Source organism: Python bivittatus, unplaced genomic scaffold (assembly GCF_059951505.1).
Source record: "Python bivittatus isolate LINGU-HERP-01145 unplaced genomic scaffold, Pbiv_v1 ctg000330_np1212, whole genome shotgun sequence".
In the NCBI taxonomy this organism is placed as follows: domain Eukaryota; kingdom Metazoa; phylum Chordata; class Lepidosauria; order Squamata; family Pythonidae; genus Python; species Python bivittatus.
In genome coordinates this window covers 47448094-47472866 of record NW_028277058.1, presented here as the reverse complement: position 1 = coordinate 47472866, position 24773 = coordinate 47448094, and the positions used below count along the sequence as shown (strand labels likewise).

General features: G+C 38.4%; 1 protein-coding gene across 3 annotated transcripts in view; it reads left to right on the top strand.

The window, feature by feature from the left end:
* The window catches only part of FGD4 (FYVE, RhoGEF and PH domain containing 4), a 112233-nt gene that overhangs the window by 58989 nt on the left and 28471 nt on the right, over nucleotides 1-24773 (top strand). For 2 of the 3 annotated variants that reach the window (XM_088141178.1, XM_088141180.1), the window contains exons 2-4: nucleotides 8757-8918; nucleotides 15815-15995; nucleotides 21083-21560. In XM_088141178.1, coding sequence (XP_087997304.1) covers nucleotides 8757-8918; nucleotides 15815-15995; nucleotides 21083-21560 — 821 coding nt within the window. Of the gene's footprint in view, nucleotides 1-262; nucleotides 490-8756; nucleotides 8919-15814; nucleotides 15996-21082; nucleotides 21561-24773 lie in introns of all 3 variants that reach the window. The other variant, XM_088141179.1, reaches the window with a different exon arrangement.

Sequence of the window (24773 nt, the reverse complement as noted above, 5' to 3'; positions counted from 1 at the left end):
AATTACAGCCGTTTAGAGAAATGCCTATTGTATCATGTATCCTTGCTTGGCTTTCTCTCTTAATACAGAGTTTGAAGAAGTTAAACAGATGCAGATAGCAGTTGAAAACCTTTTAGCTTCCTCTTGCATTTCCCTCCAGTGGTTTGAAAGCTTAAACAACTAGCTTTCCCTTTCAGCCATTTAACTGAAATAAAATCAATGCCTTTTCTGCCTTCCCACAACGTCTTGCTCATTGCTGTGCTTTGTGATGCATTCTCTGCAGTGCAGAACTCTGAGGGGAGGCCAGGCAATTTGCTTATGATGCTCCTGAATCGTAAACTTGCAGAGTACAGGGATGTGGAGCTCCTCCTAGGTCTGCTAGGCTTGCCGGCTGGAGAGAATTGAAGCCTATCATATGATCTTGCCATTGCGAAAGTGAGTCCTTGTCGACACAACAGCACTAGATTGATGTGGGTATCAACTACGTGATTGCCATGGCATCTGATCTAGGTAAGGGGTTCAGTGCTGGGTGCTCCTGTTTACGTGATTTACCATAGTCTTCTGAATCCAAGTACTCTTTGCGTGCATGCTTTTCATACTTCTGGACATTCCTTAAATTAATTGAAAACATGGCTCAGTCTTCGGTAATCTAAAAATGCACAAATATCCTCCTGGAATGCTGTCATCTCCCTTCCCTCTTTGGAAAGCAGAACGTTTGGCTAATGGATTATAAAAATACTGGGTTAGTTTTAGTGTCCTTGTTTGATTGCTTTAATTTGCTTATGATTGAATTGGCTAGTATGTTAACTGATTTTTTTATTTCCCGTTTTCTACCTTGCCCTGACAGTATGAAAATCTGTTTTATAGTGAACTATTCTTAGTTCCTCTTGCTATAAATCATTGGTGATATTGCTGAGAGATTAATTTACTCTCATTTGTGCACTAGCTATATATCTTGGAATCAAATGGTGAAGATTGAGTTTTCTTCTGAATAATATATCGCACAACAACAATAGTCTTTTATTTAAGTGACATCTTTAAATATGTGCAGTAAGCTAATGTGAATTGAAATGCACCTTTGAATTCAGGCATCCAAGGTTTATAATAGGGGTCAGTTATATTTTAATTTAAAGGTACCTTAAAGGACCAATTTTACAATCTCACTCTGCAGAATGAAAATCAGGCAATGCCTCTTAAGCACATTTTGATTAAAAGTACATTTTATTTTAAAATGGGATTTCATATAAATATCCAATAATTTTTATTTTTTTTTTAATATAAAGGAGGATAAAGAAATATTAGTTGTGCTTCTGTGTCTGTCTTTGCAGGCATGGGTACAGTGTGTGGGCATTATGGTGAATAGATGATGCAAAATGACTCATTTAGGAAAAGCTAATGCTGTTAACTGTTCATGAATATTGCAGTTATCAGTGTTTAAGAAAATGCTTGATATAAATAGCATGTATCATATTCCTTCATCCACAGTTACTAGCTTCCATGCAGAAGCTAAAAGTATTGGCTTACTCTGTGACTGAAACCTTTTGCTTTCTCTTTGATAGTCTTCTCTACCTGTCAATTTGCCTTGGCACACTCCCCTCTTACCCCTAACAAGTTTTTGCTTCTAAAAACTTTATGTAATTGGAGAAACCATCTTTCTGGTTTCTGATTTACATCATTGATCTCAGTTTGCTGCCTCAAAGTGGCAGAGAGACTGCAAGTAATCCTGGCATATGTCTTCTGCAACAACGACTGATCCAATGGAATCCATCCAGGATTGGGTAAATTCTGACTAATCAGCCTCAAATTGGGTCCTGTAGTCAGTTTCTTCAAAGAACCCCAAAGTATTTTGTCTGTTGTGACTGATGGAGGTAATAGGCTCAGAGACTCAATGAAAGGGTGAGTCAAAGATGAGTTAGGATAGGGATTGATATACATGGAGCCAGCAGATCAATGATAATTCTATTTATTCTTATTCACAGATGCTTATAGTAACAAAATGACACAAAGTGTATATAAAAATATGTATAAATATAATAACAAAGAAATAGTGACTTTATAGCTCAGTGCCAAAGTGAACTCTTACGGAATACCTTAACAGTTTGTGGTCTGTTGAGCTCTTTCTCTCTTCTGAACCACCGGGAGTGTGAATTGGGGTGATACACAATCCAAGCCAGCCAAGACCAATAATCATTATTTTCCCTGGAGTATTAAATTTTCACAGTCACTTTGTTTTTCTCCTAAATGACTTACAATTCTAAACAGCACCCAAATGTGCCTTTTTTTGGAGCGGTGCCTTTCAGTCAGTCTTGACTCCTGGTGACTGCTTGGACTAGTCCTTGTAGTTTTCTTGGCAAGATTTTCAAAAGTGGGTTGTCATTGCCTCCTTCCTAGGGCTGTGAGAGAGTGACTGGCCCAAGGTCACCCAGCTGGCTTTGTGGCTAGGGTGGGACTAGAACTCATGGTCTCCTGGTTTCTAGCCTGATGCCGTAACCACTACGCCACACTGGCTCTCCAAATGTGCCTACAGGTCTGTAATTCAATGTAATTGTGCAAATCCAGAAAATTAGTTCTTCAGTGACAAGGTTAAGCTTGTTTTGTGAACAGTTATAGTGTGTCCTGACCGGTGCAGGCACAGAGATGCCCACGGTGGCCATTGTAGAATATATATGGTTTCCACATGTGCTGAGTACGTCCTAGGCCTGGGAGGTAATGCAGAGTAGAAGTGATACGATGGAGTGTTAAGGTAGTAATCAGTTATTCTTCTCCAGAGCTTAGAAGCGGGTCAGTGGACTCTTGTTTCTGCCCATTCCTCCTTGTGAATGCCAACAAAGCCACTTCTTTTCTGAAATGGAACATCCTTACTGAGCCATACAGGTACTTATGAACTAGAATATCCGATCTTTCAGGAAATTCAGGTATAATTTGCTCTGACTATCTCTGAAACCTTTCATATACAGTAGTGAACTTTTCTTCAGTGGTATTTTGTTATTCAAGAGAGTCATGACTCACCACAGGTCAAGAGTCCTGCCATCGGAGCTTTGCCTCCAAAACATGCAAGGAAGGAAAACAGTTTTCTTGCCTGGGTTGCAGTCCTGAAATATAACTTCAAAGTAATGGTGCAGAAATGCAGATTTATTCTGGAAAGGAAATTCTACAGTGCAATAAATTATGAGCTGATGAAGAATTTGTGAATACGGCAGATTTTGCTTTCAAGTGTTCTCTCATAAGTTTTGAGTTTAATTATAGGACGTATCCATCTCTAATTAAAACCAAATTTGGGATTTATGAATAAGATAATTAACTGTGTCACTTAAATTTGGAAGAATTCAGAAGGGAGAATAAGGATGATATTAAGTTTGTAGAAAAATAGGTTGAATTGTGTATATATGCCATTTTGATAGTTTTATCGAGCTGAAAAAATAATTCTCATCTTATTAATTACAATATTTCATGTACCCTTCAGTAAAATGATATAAAATGATTTAAAATTGCATATTTTTAATAAGTAGAACTGGTCTATAAGAAAATATTTGTCTATAGGAATCACCAATGAAATCTTCTAACATACCTAGTTAGAGAGGGGGAAGTATTATATGCTTAGGCTAAATTTAGTGGAATGTCAGGTCTAAGCATATAATTCTCCCCTTGTGGGGGAGGGGGGTGAAGAGCTATTTCTTTCAGGAATTATTTGATTGTGAAATAATCTTCCTCAACAGGGAGTTGGAGAATATTGTAAAATTAGGCCCCTTTCAACTCAGTGATTAAAATATGTACACATCTTGAATTTTCAAACTAAAACTTGGTAACATGCAGAAATACTTTTCTTGAGAATGTAATTTGTTTACAGGTAGTCCTCGGGTTTTGACAGCAATTAGAACCAGGATTGCCATCAGTAAGTGATGCAGTTATAAAATGCGACGTTCTGTGACTGAATTGCTTAGCGACGCTAATTCTGGCAGTCCCAGTCGCTGTGGTAACCCCAAGATCCGCAGGTTGTTAAGTGGGAAGTGAAGGGAATCCCAGATAAGGAATGCGGGGGTCCTGCGGGGGTAGGTGAGAGAGGCCCTGGACGCCCAATGCAGGCCATTCACAAGTTGGGGGAGGCTGGGGATGGGGGTGCTGTGCCACAGCGTGTTTGCTTGTGGAAAGCTAGCAGGGAAGGTTGCAAATGACAGTTTGTTGCACGGAATGTTGCAACTATTGTAAGTGCGAGCAGGTTGCCAAGTGCCCAAATCGTGATCATGTGACCATGGGAATGCTGGGAGGACCGGAACTCCGAAGACCAGTTATAAATACCACTCATTAGGCGCTGTCTCAACTTCAAATGGTTGCTGAATGAGCGGTCAGTAAGCAAGGACTACCTGTATACCCAGCTTTTCTGAAACTTAGCTGCCTGTTAAAGCAGCATTGCTTCTTCCAAGCTTCCTTAAAACTCAGCATTACAAAATCTTCTTCAAGGAGTTGTTAGAACCAGCCAAACAAAGCAAGTAAACCAAAATGTGTTCCTCGCTGACACCAGAACCAGCTCACAGCCCTGAAATAAGGGAGATAAGGAAAGGCATAGGAGGGACAGACTCATCGAAATACTATGGGTCTTATCCATAATCAGTTTTAACTAAAATGCAGTAATGCATGACAAGATGTCTAAAATAGGAAGGAATGCACATCCTCATTTATTTCACAAGAAAAGCTATAAACTTGGGTATCATCAGCATAGATATAGTTTTTAAAGCCAAATTGTGGGATTAGGTAAACAAGGGGAAGGATATATAAGGAAAAGAACCTGGGGATACTGAAAAAGGAAATTACTGAAACCAAGATAAAGCATTGCTGATGACCCCATGGGATTTTGGCCTCATCGCTAGTATCTGCTAGTGAACAGTATCAAATGCTGGAGACAAGTATAATAGCACTAACAGTGAAAAAGGCCAGTGGTTCTGGCCACCAGAATTTCCTTCACTGCTCAAAGGAGTGCCATCTCACCTGAATGACTTGGAATCCTGCCTTTAGCAGATTTTTATTTATGTATTTATGAATCATATTTATATGGCCACTCATCTCTCAAAATGTGACTCTGGGTGGCATACAATAAAACCATAAAATAGCAATATTAAAACAAAGTACCATTAAAAACTGATGTTTTTAAAAAGGTTAGGCAAGAGCATTGGATGTTATGAACAGAAGAGCTGTTCATATGATAATAGAGATGATAATGTCTAGGAGTGTAGAGCAAAATAAAGAAGTCAGTGGTTCACAAGGATGCTTCTTCCATTCATATTAATCTCTATGGACCTTCATCCTTGCTTTCTAAATTCCCAAAAGAACCAGATATGGGGGAGGACAAGACAAATAACCCATAATACTGGAGGAACAATAAAGGTCATAATCTGCATGAAGGAATCCAATAGCTCTACGTTGACATCTCTTAATAATTCTGTAAAAACAAGTCATGGCGAATTATCTTCCAAGGAATAATTGGGAGCTACCACAGGAATAGAAAATGGTGAAGAATCCTGAAATATAATTTTCCTTTGACAGGGAGCCAGAGAATAATAAGGGAAAGTGAAAACAGTGCAAAATGATAGCCAGAATAATTTGAAGAAGTTGTGGAGATTAAGATTGACTGAGTATCACATACACCCAGCAACCAGAGTTTATGCATTGGGGTATTGGTTAAAATGTATTTAATTTAGGTTGTCAGAATTCCACTCCTTCAGTATTAGTTCCAGCTTTTGTAAGGTTGTTTGAGATGAGTGGATATTTTTCTAAATAAAATGTTACATTGAGTTACCATCATTTTTATACCCATCCTAATGGATGTAACAGAAGAAAAGAATGTTTAATGACTTCACAGGGCAAAGCAAGATTCTTTTCTGGCTTTGAACAAGGACTGTTAGATCAGGAATAGGAAGCATTGTGCCTCACAAAAAAATTTAAAACTTTGTGTGTGAATACCCAGGAGGAGAAAGGCTGTTCTTTCTTTTGGGCTTTATAAGCTTGAAGCTGAGCAGTACAAGGTGGCTATAAAATGATGCCTGTGAAGATTGTCACAGAATGGAACAGATGATCTGTCAGACTTTTCTTTTAAGCTCTAGCAATGCCTTCTTCATTATAAATGCCATCATTCTCTTGTTCAAAAACACACGGAATTGTTAACTTCCGTTGAATCTCCCTTTAAAACATTTATACACCTGAGGATCATATCTAGCTTTCCTGGCAAGACTGTGCATACTACTGTATTAAGTACTTCTTAAAACAAAACACATTGGCTTCAAAATGGTGTTTTGAGAATAAATAAAGAAAATGCTTTTTACTGGAAGGACACATACTAGAACTAGCAGGCTAATATTTTTAGAAACAGGATGCGACAGCTCTCACAAATACCGGATGTTTAAAATATACAAATGATATTACCAGTAAGTTAATTACCTTAAGTTTATTTCATCCTTTTAAAAAATGATCCTGGAATAACAATACTGCTGTCTCAAGGATTTCCCCATAAAATAAAGCTTAGTTATTTTTCTTGAAGATGATGGAACTCAATATGTCTCTTTTCTATTCATTTCAAGAGCGTTTTGTATGTAATGCTCTTGAAATGCTTATTTTTCCCAGTTCTAACAGTAGTAAAATCCCATCACCATACTCATAAATTAGGGAAAACAAGGAGGATCCAAAAATGTGCTTAAGCATTTTGTGTTAATTATCCCCTTAAGATAAATCTGCTATACTGTATAGCATTTTTCTGGCAAATGGTCTATGGGGTAATATTTATCAAAATACTAAATTAAAAAAAAATCACAGGAGCATTCTGTGAGAAAAACTGTGCATTAGTGATACAAGATGGGGAAATATCTATCTCTTATTCTACATCATGTATAGCTTGGAGATTAAAATAGATCTGTACTTCCCTTCCCCTCTCAAACCTCTATTAGTGATTTAGCGTGCCTGTCACGGTGTCAGTTTAAATATGGTTTAATCAGTGTAATATTTCCTTTGTGGATAACTTTCTTACATTTTGAGGCTCCAGTGTCCATGTGACTAACATTTCATAATCTGCCCGGCCCGTTCAGTTTTTATTATTAACTCATGGTCACTGACATTATTTGACACATTTCTTGATGCTGCTGCTAGGAAACATGAGGTACGTATTGCCCTGGCCTTTTGTGACTCTCATTAGCCAAATTCTGCAGCTGTAGCCTCAGAGCATCACATGACAAGCCTCATTGCTGTTTTCACAGCTGTATTTGTGTTTTATCTTTTCTTTAATAACTGGCAGTCATTTGGAACTTTTAAAAAAAAATTAAGTCCTCCTCCTTAATATTGTTAATCCAGCCAAATATATTCCCTTGGCTGAATTGATGTAATTGTTCTTTGTGTTGCTCTTTGAAACCTTTGCAAATTGTCATGTGTAGCTTTGGAGCTGAGAAGGAAGGAAATGAATAGTTTTGGATAGAAGCAGTTAAAATTGGAATTGGTTACTTTCAGTTATGCGCGTGGATATTTATGACAAAAGGAAGGTAGAATTGTTTACTTGACATTGTATCAAAATAATATTGACTACTGGGAATTAGAGGCATAACTGTTAACAGTAGTAATCTTGTGTTAGTATCATAAATTCATAGGTGGATAAACTTATTTCTGCTCCAGTTCTGTATTTTTGCTTATGGCAGAATGTTTAGGCAAGGGAGAATTAAAATGTGAGAAAATTGTTACAGTATTGTTATTTATTTAAATTTATTGGCTGCCCAACTCCACATTGTGCAAAGCTAGAAAAAACATAAAAACAGCTAAAACATTAAATCAGACAGACAACCAAGACTAAAATGATCTAATAAACAAAAAAATCAACAAAACAAAACAGGGGCCTTAAACAAACTATAAACATCAACCCCAGGCCTGCAGAAATCAATGGTAATACTTCAGGAAGTAAAAGAAACACATAATGCCATTTTAATTATTATTCTTGATTGATTTTTATGGCCAAAGACCAAAGCAGAATGTAAGACCATTTGAGGGCAAATTACAGAAGAGAATTAGATATTGAAGAACCTGTTCAGAAACTATATGTTGCTATGATAAGGAGCTTTCTCCCTCTTTCAGAATTAATCCTTTGAACTATAGCTTCATGTGGTCAGCTCATTTCCAATTAATTACCTAATAACCCAATCAGTCCTAAAGCCAACTTCTTTATCATAGGAGAAATGTCTTGAGAAGAATTTCTTAGAGTAATCCCAGCAGTCACTATAGGTCATAAGAATTGCAGCAACAGCATGACACTGGGAGCTAGAAATTAGAAAAAAATCTGTCGCTAAATTCACAGAAAAAAGAGAGAAACATGAAATCGTAGAAAGTATGAAATTCAGCCTCACTGGGAACTGGAAACATCCCCAAATATATATTCAGCTCAAAATTATACTGCACTCTTAAAAATATCCCCAGAATTGAGGCCTGTTTTACCCTGACATTTTAAATTGGTGCTCCAGCAACCAGGTCATATAAAACATGGGTATTTGCAGGGGCACAAATGATGAAACATGTCACAATGGAAACTCTGGCCTTTCTGTATTTGTGGAACATGTAGCAGGTGGATCTTGCATGAGGGATCTTGTGTTGTGATACCACTATGTATGTTTAATCACTTTGATGCCGTCTCAGCTTGCTATGGACATCCCTGAATAAAAAACACTCTTACACATTCGTTGAACATTTGGTTTGTTCAAGAAATCAGGAAGGTGGTCTCTATGCTCAGTCGTGTTTACATCTTTTTCAATTTACAGGTGGCAGTACGTGTCCAAAGATCTTAGTCACTCCATCCTGCTCATCAAACAGTACAACTAGGCTGTACAAGCCCAGCATCTGCAATGAAGTGGTTCAAGGAGTAAATGGAAGCGATCCAGTTAAGTATTCCCAGTGGCCAACTTCAGACTCAAAGCCACAAGGTCAGTAGCATCTCAAATCTGCACCTGGCTTTGATTTCAGGATCCACTATCAGTTGAATTAATTATACAACATGCGTTGCACAGATAAAACTGCTCGCTTGCTCGGATGAATGAAGCCCTAGCCAGGGATTAAGCCATTATGAGTTGAAAATATTGAGAAATGGATTTAATGTGTATTTATTATTAAAAGGTTATTTTATTTAGCTTCTCAATAATTCTTTTTCTGATCTGAAACAATTCTATACTGCAAGATCAGCTTCCTCAGTTGTTTAGGAGAAATTGAGGTAGGAATACTGAGGAGCAAAATGTGTTTCCTAGATATATGGCTTTGTCAATTGGGGCTTTTCTGGGTGAAGGGAAAACAACATAAGGATCACTTGCAGAGCCTAGCTTCTGGAATTGTTTCCAACCCTTTTACCAGCAGTGGCCCAAGGAGATGTCTATATTTTTTCTGTGTAACGGGGTGACATGTTACATCTGTCTGTGTTTCAGCGCTTCCCTTATTTCGCATCTGTGCATGCTCGTGCATTGGGAAGCACAGGATGGGTGTGTATGCTCTACTTTAGGTCACATGACTAGAATAGAGCACTTGCCAGCATTCTGAGCTGCTGCCAAAGTGCGTGTCCTACAGGGATTCATTGGGGGGATTTGGGGGGAGTGTAGCCCCCAACCTCATCTAACATGAATCTTTCCATAATGTACAGTACTTGCTCATGTTATTGTTCAAGACTAGCAGTCATGGTACAACATGTATATGAGTTAAAAGTGAAACATCTCTACCTGTGGTAGCTGTGCTCATTTTCATATTGCTGATTGACCTTGGTTGATCTTGAAAAGCTAAGCAGAGTGAGATGTAGTATTTGGATGAGAGATCAATGGGAAATCCCAGGGATGTAGGCTAGACTGGGAAGTTGAAAGAACATCTCAGAAGAAGGCAGTGACAAACCACTTCCATATTGTTGTCCAGAAAATACATGGGCATGTCAATGCAGGATAGTCACCAGGAGTTGAACTCAGTTCAAAGGAGACTTTGTCTGTACTCATCAGCCTCAGTGGATCAGGTATCTAGTACAATTGTTGCAAAGTATGAGAGGGAAAACGTAAAGAAATTCTTTCTTCCCTTCTCAGAATCTTTGTTGCCACTGGGCACAATCACCACAGTGGCATCAGTTTATTGAATTAAGGCGTGAATGCAATTGTCCCATTAATACATTCCTCAGTTCCAACACAACTAATTAGAGGTATGCAGCATTGATCAGCACAGTTTTTCCAGATCATGTAAGTGGAAAGGTTATTTAAATTTGTGATCAGATACTTACCAAAAGTGTTGTTGTAACTCCTTGATTCCCAGAAGATTTCCCACTGTGGAATAGTTAGCAAGAGACGTAGCAGGGAAAAAGCAGCAAATAGAGTAGAAGCTATAGAATGGAAAAGCTTTTACACACTGCCCAGATGCCCTTATGCACTTCACTCACCTCTCACAGAGCTCCTTTTCATCTCTTAATTTATAACATAAAAGTGGAATTCTGACCAGCTGGGTTTCATCAGTCTTGTCATGGAACATGGTTACAATTTAGAGGACAACTTGGAAAGGGTGTCTAGCTTTTCTTGGGCCATTCTTAATTATGAAGTTCATGTCCTGATTTGTGGTGCTTTTATTCGTCAGTCATACTTTGATCTTCTCCTAGTGTTTTGGGACATCATTGTTTTAATTGACCCTAGCATTTCCATGCATCTGTGTGTTTAGATGGATGTAGATGCTTACTAGATTTGAGTCCTCATTGCATAGCTCATTAAGCTAATTATTTGCTGGTCAGGTCTGCAGAGATGTAGTCAAACATGGACTCTCTATCATTCAGCTAGCCCTTGAAGCTCTCCTTGTCTCCTGTCACTTGCGAAAACCAGAGGAGGCTTTATTTATTTTATTTAGTAAATTAAATTATGCTTAATTAAATAATTTAATCCTTAAAGCAAGCACTGGGTTTGAACTGCAGTGGGTATAGAGGGGACTAAAACCCCAAGCTGACAAAGTGCAATCAGCTGCTATAAGTGGCAGTAAAGGTTCTTATTTAGCCATGCTCTGGTGAGTGTCTAAGTAACTTTGAACCAGAGAGCTGACATCATGCAACTTAGTTTCTAGCTTTCTGAATCTGTTCCAGTTGTTTCTCTGAATCCTTCTCAAGTGTGGTGCCCAAATGTGAATACAACACTGGAGGTGAGGGCCTAACTAAGGCAGAATAAGGTGGCTATATTTTTCCCATGATTTGAAAATTATATTAATTTTGTTTATTTTTGAATTGCACATTAGTTGATCTTTAATATATGTTGAGAGTCAGTCTTGGGTTAAAGATTGTATGTATGTATTTATTTATTGTAATGCAATAAATAGAAGACATCTGTGAGTTCAAAACACTGTCTGTGGTACGGACTGTCTAATAACTCCTTGCTCATTCATTCCAGTGAGTGAATTCTTTCCAGCCATCCTCTGCTAGGGACTGCTGTTAATATCTTAGTCCTACATGGGGATGAACTCATTCTTTCAAGTTTCTCTTGATGTCAGGAGGGTACAGGTTTACACTGAGCAATCTCAGCTGCCTCTTAACTTCAAGAGACGCTATCATAGCATCACATGCTCCCACTAGAGTATCTCTGGGAATGTTCTTGGTCCAAAACAATGACTCGTGTAGCAGCATGATAGACCGTAATTTCCAGAATATGAGTATTTATGCACAGGTGATTTCTTCTGAACTTGTTTGTTTCCAATATAAGGCAGTGATTAATGCAGAATTAGACAGTGAGGTTCTCTGGCTGAATATTTTTTAACACTTAACCCCAAACCTTTATATTTATGCTATGTAAGGAAAAACCATGCTTCTTGATTTTAATTCAAAATAAAGTATGCTTCTGTTATCAGGCATTGGGAAACTTTGCTTTATCCCTTCTTGAAGCTTTGAGGGTAAATTGTCTTTATTATAAACTGTGCTAAGGCATTGATCTGTTGAAGGCTGTTCCTGTGGTGTTGGTTTTAGTAGCTGCAGTTATTGATGGATAATAGAAGATAATAAAACGTTATATGATATGGAAAAAGCACTTAGATACTTTCTTGCCTGTGGTGTAATCTCAGAATTTAGGTCTTTTACATGTGACCCAATAGGATAGAGAGAGGATGGATTAGAACTATCATTAATATGATTCAACAGGTTTATGGTTTATGTTCTTATTACAATAATGCTGCTTTGAATAATAAATTAAGCACATGGAGTACTAATTTCAAAATTAAGTGGAGGTGTTGTGACAAATGGTCTAATAATCTGTTTTCCAGGCTAGGCTCAGAATTTATCTAGGTAGGCGCAGGAGAGATAATTGAAGCTAAGTCTTTAATACTTACTATAATTTGTAAATAAAATGATAGGTAGAATAACAATGACTCTAAATATCCTTAGGAGAAACCCCTTTTGTTTCTGTTATGGATTACGTGACAGTGATTTATGCATTTCAGATAACTAACACAGTAGATACATGTTTTCTGGCATTGGCAACAAATGTGTGAAGTTGTTTAAATTGAAATAAAATTTGATAAACAGAAGCACTGCTATACATTGTATAACCACATTGTAGTAAAAAATATTCCAATTATTATTATCGTTATTATTAACAGAGAACATTGTCCCTGGTTTACTGTATGATTGTACATTCAGAGATCTGTCTTTAAAGATGTCTGCCTGTAATGAAGTGGAAAATATTCAAAGTCTGTTTTTGCTGCTCATGATTTGTGTGCTGGCAGCCAGCAGCAGTATCTGACCTGTTTTGAACAAAGCTCTTTGGTGCTTGCTTTCTGCAAAATTGCTTAAATTCAGGCAGTCCCTAGTCATCTGGAGTGGCATTTTGGGTTGCATAGAAGGGGGAGTGGGGGGATAGAAAATGTTTCTTGGTATACCTCACCTTAGTTTCTACACCTTTGTATAATCTCTAAGAAGGTTTCTGGGAACTCTCCTATGGTGCATTTAGTCCATGCTGAAAAAAATTATTTCACCAAAATCCTAGAACAAGATGCACTTTCATAATGCATTATATAGAAATATATTGTACATTATAGGAAATATAGTCTTCCGTTGCTTGGCTAAAAAGGAGAAAATCTGTTTTAGAGGGGAGGGGAGTTTTGTAGAACAATTGACACTAATTGATTGTTTTGCATAGAGCCAACCCAATAGCTACTGTATTTCTTTACTGTCCCAGTAATTTCCAAACAAAGTGCTGGTGCTGTTTAGTATGCAGTGAGACATCAATAAGAACACATGTGAGCAGTGTTTCTCCTCATGATTAATTACTGAAGCTTTGTCACTTTCTTCTCAATCATACTCTGCCTGGTTAGAAACATACAGGCAGCACAGAACATCACAGCTGGGCTCCATTTGGAGTAGGTGGTACTTGTTCAGTGCTAGTTGAGAAACGCTGGTCTTCCCAAACTGGCGGTTTTCTTTCCTTTCACCATCACCACACTTTCTGGCACATGTTTCTTGGCAAGGAGGTGAATCTTTAAACATGCCGTACTTTTTCCACTGACTCAGCCCAGCACTTCTGGCATTTCTTATGGAAGGATGCAGGCTGATATCTGGCTTATAATTTTAAATGCAGTCATTAATCCATTTAAGCAGCTTCTTCCTCTTCCTTGGGGCAATTTTGTGCTCTCACTTTGCTTTGGAAATTGGTCTCAGTCTCTCCCCTTACCCTTCAGAAGTTTTATCATCTCTGTGAGCTGTATATTCAGTTTTTCGACAATTATCTGTACACTGGTCTAGATCTACTAGTCTGTTCTAGAGGAAAATTCAGAATAGGGAATGAATCACCAGAACCCGGGGGATGGTTCCTGAGGTGTTCTCAAGAAGCACTGAGAAACAATACAGCTGTAGTCAGTTGTTATGGCACTTCCAATAAAAATAAGAGTAACTGTGAAGGCTGCCCTTCCAGTTATGATTCTATCATTTCCTCGTTTCTTCGTCTCTTTGAGTTGATTACAGAAAAGGATCAGTTGAAATGCTGTTGTGATTTTGTTGTTACAATTGATTTTACTCTGTTGTGTACAGTACTTTATATCCTGGAATAATTGATTTATAAATCTCTGTGTGTTTCTGGTTGTGTGGAACAGATTTGTGTGCTTGTAGATAAATTTGTTTGGGACAACTTCACATGTTAGAATGATCGATAGTGCTGCAATGGCCCACAGCTGAATTAAAGTTCTTAATCTTTGTTGGTGGCATGGAGGTAGCAGTGGTAGTTTCCAGTATTGAAAAGCCTTTACTAATTCATTTTCTGTAGTTGTAATCTGCCTAGTTATATGGAAACTGCAGCTTCTGGAGATCCATTTGGCGGATAGCCATGACGTCTGCAGCCCTTTCACCTAATCTACACGTGATAAAAACCCTAAGTACTATGCCAGTGTATGAGAGAGAAAAGCGGGGTTGTCTAAACGGAGCTTCTCCATTCTCATTAAATGCTGGATTGATAAAGCATATTTAGCCTACGATTGTTCCCTAAAGCTGGCAGTGTCAAAGGTGAGCAAGCATCGGAACATATTCTTGACTGTGGTTGATATTTAGTGTGGCTTGAATCTTGGCATTAGAGGTAGATTTTGTTTCTAGATGGAGAGAGAATCAAATAATCCACGTAACTACACTAATCTGTAAGTATGTGTATTTTTTCTGTATAAAGTTGGGCCTGTAGTAGATGCAGTTTCCCTCTTCCAATCCTATGTTGCTTCTGACATCACATCTCCCAGTCTTTCTAGCCAGGTTGTAGGAAGTCATGTAGGGAAAAAGTTGAAGCTAGGGCTAAAGAGCTTGTTGAAATTGGATGAATTATCTCTAAATAGCCCATACAGGTAGTCTTCATTTAGTGACTCAGTCGTTAAGTGAAGCAATTGCTAAGTGAAACAAAAACTGTGCTTATGATCTTTCTTCAGGTTTTCTTTGCTTTGCTTTACAGACCTTTGAAGGTCGTAAATGCAAGGATTGGTTGTAAAGTTACTTTTTCATCACCATCATAACTGCAAACTGTTGCTAAACGAGGTAGTTGCTAAACGAAGACTACCTGTATTATATTTTACATTTTTGAACATTTAATGTAAGAAAAGTAACATCTGATCATATTTAGAGTGCTTCCCCTCTGATTATATGCTGCTTTAATCTAGCTTCAATGTGCAATGCTTTCAGATGAGAGAAAATTACTGACACTTGAGACATCTGAGAAAAATCTGTTTTTCATGTGATTACAGTGTCAGTTCTAAAAAGAGAGGTTGGGATGCTTAGAATGGGTTGCTTAAATTCATGTTCAGTAACATTGATCTTATTGAATTCTGGATAATGAAAATAACTTGGGTTTGTAATCTTTTGGTTTGACTAATAGTGGAGTAAACAGCTGAGCACTAGATTGCAAGTACAGTACATCTTTGTCTTTTTGGATAGACATGTAGGATGTAAAAAATAGGCAAAGGCTTGTGTGTGTAAGCATACCTGCTAGACACATTAGTGTATGCAAGCTAGAAATAGGATTAGGCATTATTCTCTACTGAGGTGTACTTTCAATGCATTAAATCGACCTTTGTGTAATCTGAGAAACATCCGTCAGCATGGCATAATGCTAACTGGCATAATGTTAACTTCTAAATCATTAGAACATTAGCTATGAGTCTATAATAATAAATAGAAAACTTGCATTGAATATTTTGTAAATGAACTCTTGGCCCTCTTACCTGAAGATTATGGGTATGGTACTTCAGAACATTTTGAGGGTGTCACATTGAAGAGGACAAAGAAGTCTTAAGTCACTGGTTTGAGTAGCACTGGTGTGTGAAATTCCTACAAATATGAAAAGTAGTGAGTGTTGCTTTTTCTTTGCAGTGCCTCCAAAGCCATTACATCTGCAGAATTCACAGTCATCCATTACCCACCAAACCCCTAAGTGTAAAGCTTTGTATACCACGAAGTCAAGAATGGAGGAAATTACACCTATCTCTTCTTGTGTATCGAAAGAAAAATCTAGTAAAGTGTCTGATCTCATCAGTCATTTTGAAGGAGGCAGGTAAACGTATTTCATTTTTATTCAAAGGTTACAGATTGAAATGAGCATACGTGATGATAATAAATGAAGAGGAAGAACATGTTCCATTCTTATGGCAAGTACAGACAGTTGCTATGGTTGATCTATTAAATTGCAGAATTTGAATGATGATACATTATTGATTGGACTGGATCACTTTTTGTTGAAAATGAAAACTAATATTCTTATGACACGCACAGAAATGTGTGTGCATACATATAATGATCAGAATTTAAGTAGAAATAATAATTGATTTCTTTTAAAAGTTACCTTCAATTGGGATTAATTTTAGAGAGTGATATGTGAAGAATGAGTGAATGTAAGAAGTAGATATGGCCAGAAAGAAAATTAGATAGGATCATCCATTTTCTTTCTTTTTATAACCGCCCACATTCCCTCTCTTACTCATGATCACATCTCTTTTTATTTTCTCTCCCCCTCAATATGCAGCAGGCTGGGACAGATTTCACTTGGAGAGTGGTCTGAATTAAATGCTATTAGTAGGCTTTTGCAATGAGGATGAGAATCATATGTAGCCCAAGGTCCACTCCTGATTTACTACCATTGGCTTAAGTATACCTGTGTTCATGCAGACTTTTGACAGCAAAAAGATGAAAAGCTTGATTAATTTTAGTAATATTACCAAATTAGTAATATTGCTGCAAATCCTGTTCTCCCTTCAGTATATCTTCAGTATAGCCATGATTATTCACTTAAAAGAACTTGAGCGTTCATCTGCGATTTTAGATTTGTTATCCTTCATTTTTCAAGAGTTCTTATCCATTTTAGATATCAAGCTAACATTGCTTGTTTGCAGCCCACCCATTTGCCCTTTTTAAGATTTCTATTCCAGCAGGTTGCTAACATTCATGCTTTTCTCATAAAGTCATTTCACAAGTTCAGCACAGTGCTCCAAGATGGTTCCTGTTATTCCTTCTGGGATATATTTTTTTCTTCTGTCCAGTTCAGGAAGAAAGGATCTGGTAATAGTGAGAGTCTTACTTCATAAAGATTCTTACTTTAACACTATCATCTACAGTAGTAGAATCCCGTTAGTACTGAGTTGATCTTCCTTTATTCCTTTTCAAGCTTAGAAGACTCCTGTGTCTTTTCTAAGGAGCTGCATCCTCTTGATAGCAGTGCATAGCCAAGCTGGATAAAATCTTTTCCTGAGTGACATAGATCTTGGCTAGAATAGATTTAATTAGGTGGCTGCAAATATGAACTTCAGAGTTAATTTACTAATGCCAGATGGCTTTTTTACTGAAGTGACTTTCCTGATATCCTAAAAGTGGACAATGTCTTGGTAGTAAATGGTCCGGCTGCTTCAGGTAATATCCCTGCTTCTTCTTGACCAAAGCATCCTCCTCGCCATCTGTATCTAGATTTAGCATCTCTCCTATTCAAACTTATAGTTGCCAGCTTATTATAGAAGGACATGATGTAGGTTCTACAACTGCAACTTACTTGAATGTTTTTTTCTAGAAAATTCTTAATTTGTACTGAATGATGAAACAATGGAAATCTATACATAAATCTTCTGGGACCTCCATGTTGGGTTAGCTTCATTCCAGAACAGAAATCTGTTGCCTTTTCATTCTAGAATTTTTTCCTCGGTTTATGGGTCCTTATCTGTTGAGTGACCTAAGATGCAGGTGTTTGGGAAACAAATGATAAGGGATCCTCATGCAAATGAGTTTAACCATTTCTAAAGAATGGTCTAAAGTAAGAAAAGGGCACCATTGCAATAGGGAGTAGGGAATGACCGAATTCCATAAATATTTGGAGTCTGATAAAATAAATTAGTCTAGCTCTTGGGATCCATAAAAATTTTCCTATGGAGAAGCAACGATGGAGGGCACATAGTAGAGGAATATCTTTCGGGAGGGAGGAGTCACTTTGAGCAAGGTGATAAATGCCTTGCATTGATAAATTGGAGTTTTCCAGAAAGAGGTACCAGTAGATAAACCAAACACCATCTCATCTTAAACAGCCTAATTGTATCTTGGGTGGTGTACAAATCAGCATGCTTCACTAAGGTTAAAATAGGGCTTGGAACATGTAGTCTTGCTGTCAAAACTGTTGTGATTTCTTTAAATCTCCTTTTGTTCTAGTTACCTGCAAAGATAGGTGGGGGGTGGGGGGTGGGGAGGGTTGTGCTGTCCAAGGGAAAAGTAGAAGAGGGAGAAACTCCTGTTGCCTGGCAGATTGTATGAGAGAGCTAGATTGGAAACCAATTGCTTATGTCCTGTCTTTTTCATAGTGAGCAAAATTAATGAAGATTAAGCCAAAATTACAACTAGGTTCAGAAATGATGGCTCAGCTCACACATTATGCTAAATGCTTGGTTTGGTTTTGGCTAGGGCTACAGGTAGTCCTTGAGTTAAGAATGCCAGGGTTACAGATGACCCATAGTTAAGAATGGAGCCTATTGTAGCAAAATTTGAGTTAAATACACAATGATTCGAGTAAAATGCACAATGGTTCAAGTTAATTACACAATACTACTTATGCAGTATTATACAATAATACTGTTCTGGCTTACATACAAATTCAACTTAAGGATAGACCTTGGGAATGGAATTTGTTCTTAAACTGTACTGTATTACATCTGGACTGAAAAATATCTGGATTACTATTAGATGGCAGCAAAAAATTAGAATGTTCTATATCTTTTTCCTGCTCTCTAGTGATCCTCATGATTTTTGCAATGCAGATATGTTAGCCCTAGTTTAGGCTTAATGCGCATGAATTTAACATGTGGGTTATAAACAGTGGCTTAGTACATTGTAAGAAGCCAGCAAACAATAAATCACAGCCAAAACATTATGTTGCTAAAACAATGATTAAGTGGTTGCCCCATCATTATAGAAATGCCCTTAGAAGCAACAATGGTGTCACACTGTCTTCCGGAAGGTGAAAAAGATAGGTATTGCTGGGTATCTGGAGCCCAAATGTTTTATAGTTGTTTTTTTTTTCCCATTTTCTTAATTTATATTCTTTTGATTTTATGTTAATGACAGCCCTTGGAATAGATTTTGGAATTTTATATTGCTTTTATTTGTTTCATGGATTTTTAAATTTCTGAGTGTGGTAATTATCTACAGTACAATGTAGATATTGTAGTAAATGAATAAATAAGTTGGAATTTGTAATCAGTAAATCATGGCTTTTTACAAAATAGACCATAGTTTGATCAGCTTGGGCATTACACAAATAATAATAATAATCTGTTTTAGCATTATTTATTGATATAGCTGCAGTAAACAGTGCTGGTCTAGGTGAACAAGTAGCCTGACTCAGCATAAGATAGTTTCCTATATTTGTTTGTATGCTCACAATGCTCTGTGGTGTATTTCAGATAAAAATCCAACATAAAGAACGTTATACTGGGGAAAAGAATTAAGATATATAAAATTAGTGTTAGTAGTGAACTGAATAGCTGCATTTAAAATCAGTATTAGTATTTCTAATAGCCAAAGGGTGTGTGTGTGCACGTGTGCATGTCTTGAGATGTATCAAAAAGTAGAAATTAAATACCCAGATTACATTTTTCTGATTTCTGCTTCTATGTAAAAAAGGGGAGTAATTATTAGACTCTTTGTGTCACAATTTGTGCTATTTGTGATGGTGATGGAACTCTGTGTTTACTGGAACTAGAATCTGCATAATTTTGCAATTTAGTTTTTGCCTGGTGCTTTCCATTATTTTTGGGAGGTTGGACCTGGCACATTGCTTCAAAGACCTTAGTTGAGGAAATGTTATACCTCTCCTTAGAAAAACAATTTGTTGGTTGGGGGGGACACTATTTTTAAGAAAAAATGTGTTCATTTATTTGATTTATTAGATTAATAAACTCCTTTTGTTCAAGAGCTCAAAGTGATCTATGCAGTGCTTCCCGCTATTTTCTTTCACAACCAACCTGTCCTGTAGGAGAAAGAACAGGATTTTTGTCCCAGTTTGAATATGCGTCTCCCCCACCCTCACCTTTCTGCCTTTCTATTAAACTTATGTGAAGCATAACTTCTTGGTTTTCTTTAGTTTACTGCTGGAAAAAAAGGCAGAAAATTGTGCCACTCTAGTCTGGCAACTTGATGTCAGATTCAGTGGTATAACCTTGGAATATCTGAAATGAAATAGTGTTTGGTTAAAAGTACCTCATCTTGGGTTGTAAAGAAGAAAACATTTGACACAAAGAAGGACTAGATTCCTTTGAACCATTCAGATGTACAAGCAAACCCACCTCTCTCTGCATAATGCATAACACAAAATCTTCCACTTTGTCAAGAGATTTAAACCTAAGGTTTCTTATGTACTGCTAACAAATAATATCTTTTGTTTGGGGCCTAGCATAATTTTTGAATCTATCAATAGAAGCAAATATGTGTAGCTCAGGTTTGAACTGTGGAGTCCTTGGGGTTCTCTGAGCTTGGTTGTTTTCTTGCAAATGTTTCGTTACCCGGCTAGGTAACATCTTCAGATGATGATGGCTGGCTGGCTGGCTGGCTGGCTGGCAGGCAGGCAAGAGAAAGGAAGGAAGGGAGGGAGGGAGGGAAGGAAGGAGAGAGAGAGAGAGAGAGAGAAAGAAAGGAAAGAAAAAGAAAAGAAAGAAAGAAAGAAAGAAAGAAAGAAAGAAAGAAAGAAAGAAAGAAAGAAAGAAAACCTGCAGAAAAGGCCAGGCCTGCAGGTAAACACAAGCCAGACATTCCTCATTTCAGTCAAATGAACAATCTCAGTCCTTGCCTCCATGTGTAATAAGATTTCTGTTGGGAGTGAATCTAACTCTGTGTCACAATTGCATTTTTATACTATCCTTGGTGCAGAGAGTCCTTGGTGCTCTCTGAGCTTGGTTGTTGGCTTGCAGACATTTCATTACTCAACTAGGTAGTATCATCAGTGCGAGTGAGCGTGGGGTTTGCTCCCTGTTATATACAAGTAGTTTGTGTGGTTTTCTCCTTGATGGTTCCTTGATTAGGGTATTATTTTGGTTTTTATACTAATTTTGCATGTATATTTATACATCAGCATGCAGTCTCTGTATTTTATTCTCTGTATTTTATTCTCTTTAGCCCATCCGTTCCTAGTGAGCTGAAGAAAGAACCTTCTGTTTTAAATGTTGGTAAACCTCAAGGAAGGTATGGACCAGTGCCATCACCTCAGCCAAAATTCCTCACCCAGCATCCCCTACACGAGCAGGGAAACAGTAGAGGTCACTCTCAGGATGTACAGAACCACACAGCCAATGGCATAATAGCACAGAATCAGTTGGACTGCCAAGACAAGTGGTCTGTCCACCGTGCCTGCAGAAGCACCCAAAATGACTGTGATGCATTTGATAGCAGCTTGGTAAATGGAGAAAGAGGGAATACTAGCACGGACTCACTGCCAACTACAGCAGCTTGCAAGGGGCAAAAAATCAAGAGCTACCACTGGGCTCCCAGTGCAAATACCTTTCCATCTGTAAAAGAAGCTGGAGAAATGATTGCCAATAAGGAAGAGAAGCGGGTTGAGCAAGGCAGTCAGCGGGACCCAAACACAGAGACAAAGGTAAGAGGCCCGGATTGTACAAAAAAGTGATTTGTACAGTATATTAATAAAATAACATCATCTTTGTTTTGTAAAGAAGCCTCTGATTGTCACAAGTATCATTTTGGTATGTGTTCCTCATATTCTTCGACTTGCAGAAATTTGATACAGCCTTTCATTAGATTGCATTGGAGAGCTTTTTGAATGGAGACCTTTCTTTTACAAGTAGTCCTTGCTTACCAACCACCTGTTCGGTGACTCTTTGAAGTTACAACAGTGCTGAAAAAGGAGACTTATGACTGGTCTTCAGAATTGCATCACGTGATTGTGATTTGGGCGCTTGGCGACTGGCATGCATTTATGACCTTCACAGCTGGCTTCTGACAAGCAGAGTCACTGGGGAAGCCACAGGAAGTTACAAGTCATGGCCACGTGATGCCAGGCTTAACAACACACAGTGATTCGCTTAACAACCACAGCTGGAACTAACGTCGTAAATCGGTGCGGTCACATGAGATTTTACTCAATGACCGTGCCACTTAGCAACAGAGTTGCCGATCTCAATTGTGGTCAATAAGTGAGGACTACCTGTATTTCATTGTATAAGTCTAGCTACTGGGGCCTTTCCACCTGAACATGGGCTGCTCCTGGGACATCACTGTGCCTCAGCACTGACATCCTCTTGGGACACCTGATTTTCAGTTTTCCAAAATATTGAACTCTACCAGTTTTGAAGCAGGCAGTATCCCATTGGCTGAGGCTCTTCCCAGGGCCTGCCTCCCCCTTGATCTCCTTTTCTTTCCTTGTGAATTAGCTAAGAAATTCACACAAGCAAGTCAAAACCAGGGTGCAATATTTGTTGGTCAGAAACAATTGATGCCTTCTGTTATAGGTGAGCTGGAGGGAGCAAAGTTCATCTCTGGCCCCACAGTGGCTGCAGTCAGTACAATTGTGGGCTTTTGTGATAATGGCTTTGAGGGTTTGGGGGCAGGTGATAGCTGTGTGAAATTGCCCATTGTTTCTCTCTCTGTATAGGAGTGTGCATTCTGTTCAAACAGGGCAAGTGCTGTGGAATAAGTGCCCTTCCTGTGAAAGTGGGAGAAATGATATATTTGGTATCACTGTTAATCTGGATATTGAAGCAGCTGTTAAGGAGAAATCCTGGGGGAGTTTGTTATGAAGTGCCCTTTTCAGTTGGTTATAGAGTGGACATTCCTGTGTGCTGCTCAACATAAAAACTCCTCCTGATTTCTCTAAATGGCCAGAATGCTTCTTTTGACCTTCTGTGGGTATTAATATCAGTACCTTGTTCTGACTGCCTACTAACACAGGAAGGTGAACCAAAATATCAAATTATTATCTGATAACTAGACAGCCCGTGACCCAATGGGTCATAGTTTCAGAGATATTTCCTTACCTAAACAGAGAAACAGAATGACCATGGGCAGGCAAAAAAGCAGTGGGAGAGTGACTTCCAACTTCCTACTACCTTCCCCAGTGACTTTCCTTGTGGGAAGCTGGCAGGGAGCATTGGAAATGGTTTTGTCAAATTTCAGTCCCATGGAAGTAGTGGGTCCCAGCCACAACTTTGCCAGATTTAAATCCCTAAGGTATATGGTGCCATCATCACCTCAGAAGAGTTCACACTTCCTGCTGGCTTCCCTATTGACTTGTGGGAAACTGGCAGGAAGCACTCTTCTTTCCACATAAAATCAGGCTGGTGCCATTTCCTCTCCCTTCACAACCTTCAGCAGAGCCCTGGTGAAGCCTCCTCCTCCTCCTCTTTGGCTGACCTGCGGAACTGCCTGCCATGGGGGGGAGAGGGAGTCAAGGGAGCTGTGGACCATGAAGAAAACTGCACCCCTACTCCTCATTCTGGTGCGTCCCCAAGGGCCACCTCTCTCCAGGAAGGAGGAAGACTCACCTGTCGACTGCTGGCATCGCTCAACCAGCCCTACCTCACCAGCAGGTATCCAAGTTGCTGCCTTGTCCTTCCTTTGCCTCCCACTGCTGTTAAGATATTTCAGATTTCGGACTCGGTTCCAAAGCAGCCAATTGCTGCTTACCCGTTGGGCCTTGCCACCAGCTGATTGGGCGCAGGGGCCACAGGGAGGCAGGAAAGATGTTGGGGACATGCCCATGACAATCACATGACCTTGGCTGACCGCAGCTTTCCCAAAATTTGGAATTTAGAACTAGATTTGTACCCCAGTCTTAGCCAGCATTCTTGAGTACATTCCTATTCGCATGCAGTTCAAACCCAGTTTTAAAATGGTACTGTAAAGATCAAGTTGGGGTCGTGGTGGGTGCAGTTCTGCTTCAAAAAGAATACGGGCATATAGCCTGCATGTCTTGTCCAGTGTGACAAATACCAGCTTTAGAGTGGACTATTTGCTTCGTATACTTGCATAATAATACAAAGTGGGTCTAATACTGGCCTGGAGGAAGTTGTTAAAGGGAAGTTGATTGCATTTGTAACAAAGATTTTCTCGGTGGTACTCTAGTATAATTTGGCCATGCTTGTGAAAAAGGCTTTCAGATGGGAAAGAAGGTATAATAAAATAATAGATACAGGAGCTGATTGTTCACTTATTTCCTATTAAATAAATCTTCTGCTTCAAGGCAACCTTTCCTTACGCATTTTCTTCTATAGAAATAAAATTTAAAGCAGTACATATGACTCAGATCTAACCATAGAAAATAAAGTGGTGGCAGTAGAAATCTCATCTTTTGTTTAAAGTGGAATGCATGAGCTAATTTTCATACTTCATGTATTTTTGTTCCCTTTTTTCCCCCTTTTTTTCAGTTCCCTTGTAGATGGTCATTTTCAGTAAGCCACTGTAATAAAATGGGAAGAATTCAGAAAAGATTGATTTTGTTATGTTTTGTATTACAAGAAAATAATTTGCATAGAAAGAAAAACAAAAATTCATGACTATGTCCTGCAACCCTAATCCATCGACCCTAATAAGTAAATGATGTAGCCGATGACAGCTATAGATGAACATACGGACATGTTCTCGCAACATGTGTAACCAGGTTACTGAAATTCTGTATGTTATGCAAACCAAATCATTTCCATATTAGGCCCACCAAAAAAACCCCGAAGTTGCCCAACTGGTGCATATCAGTTTAGGTCTCCCTTCTGGTCCCTGGAGACAGACGTAGAGGTAAAAAAAAATAGAAGGGTCCTGCCAAGATGGAGCTGCTCTAAATTCACACACATAAACATAT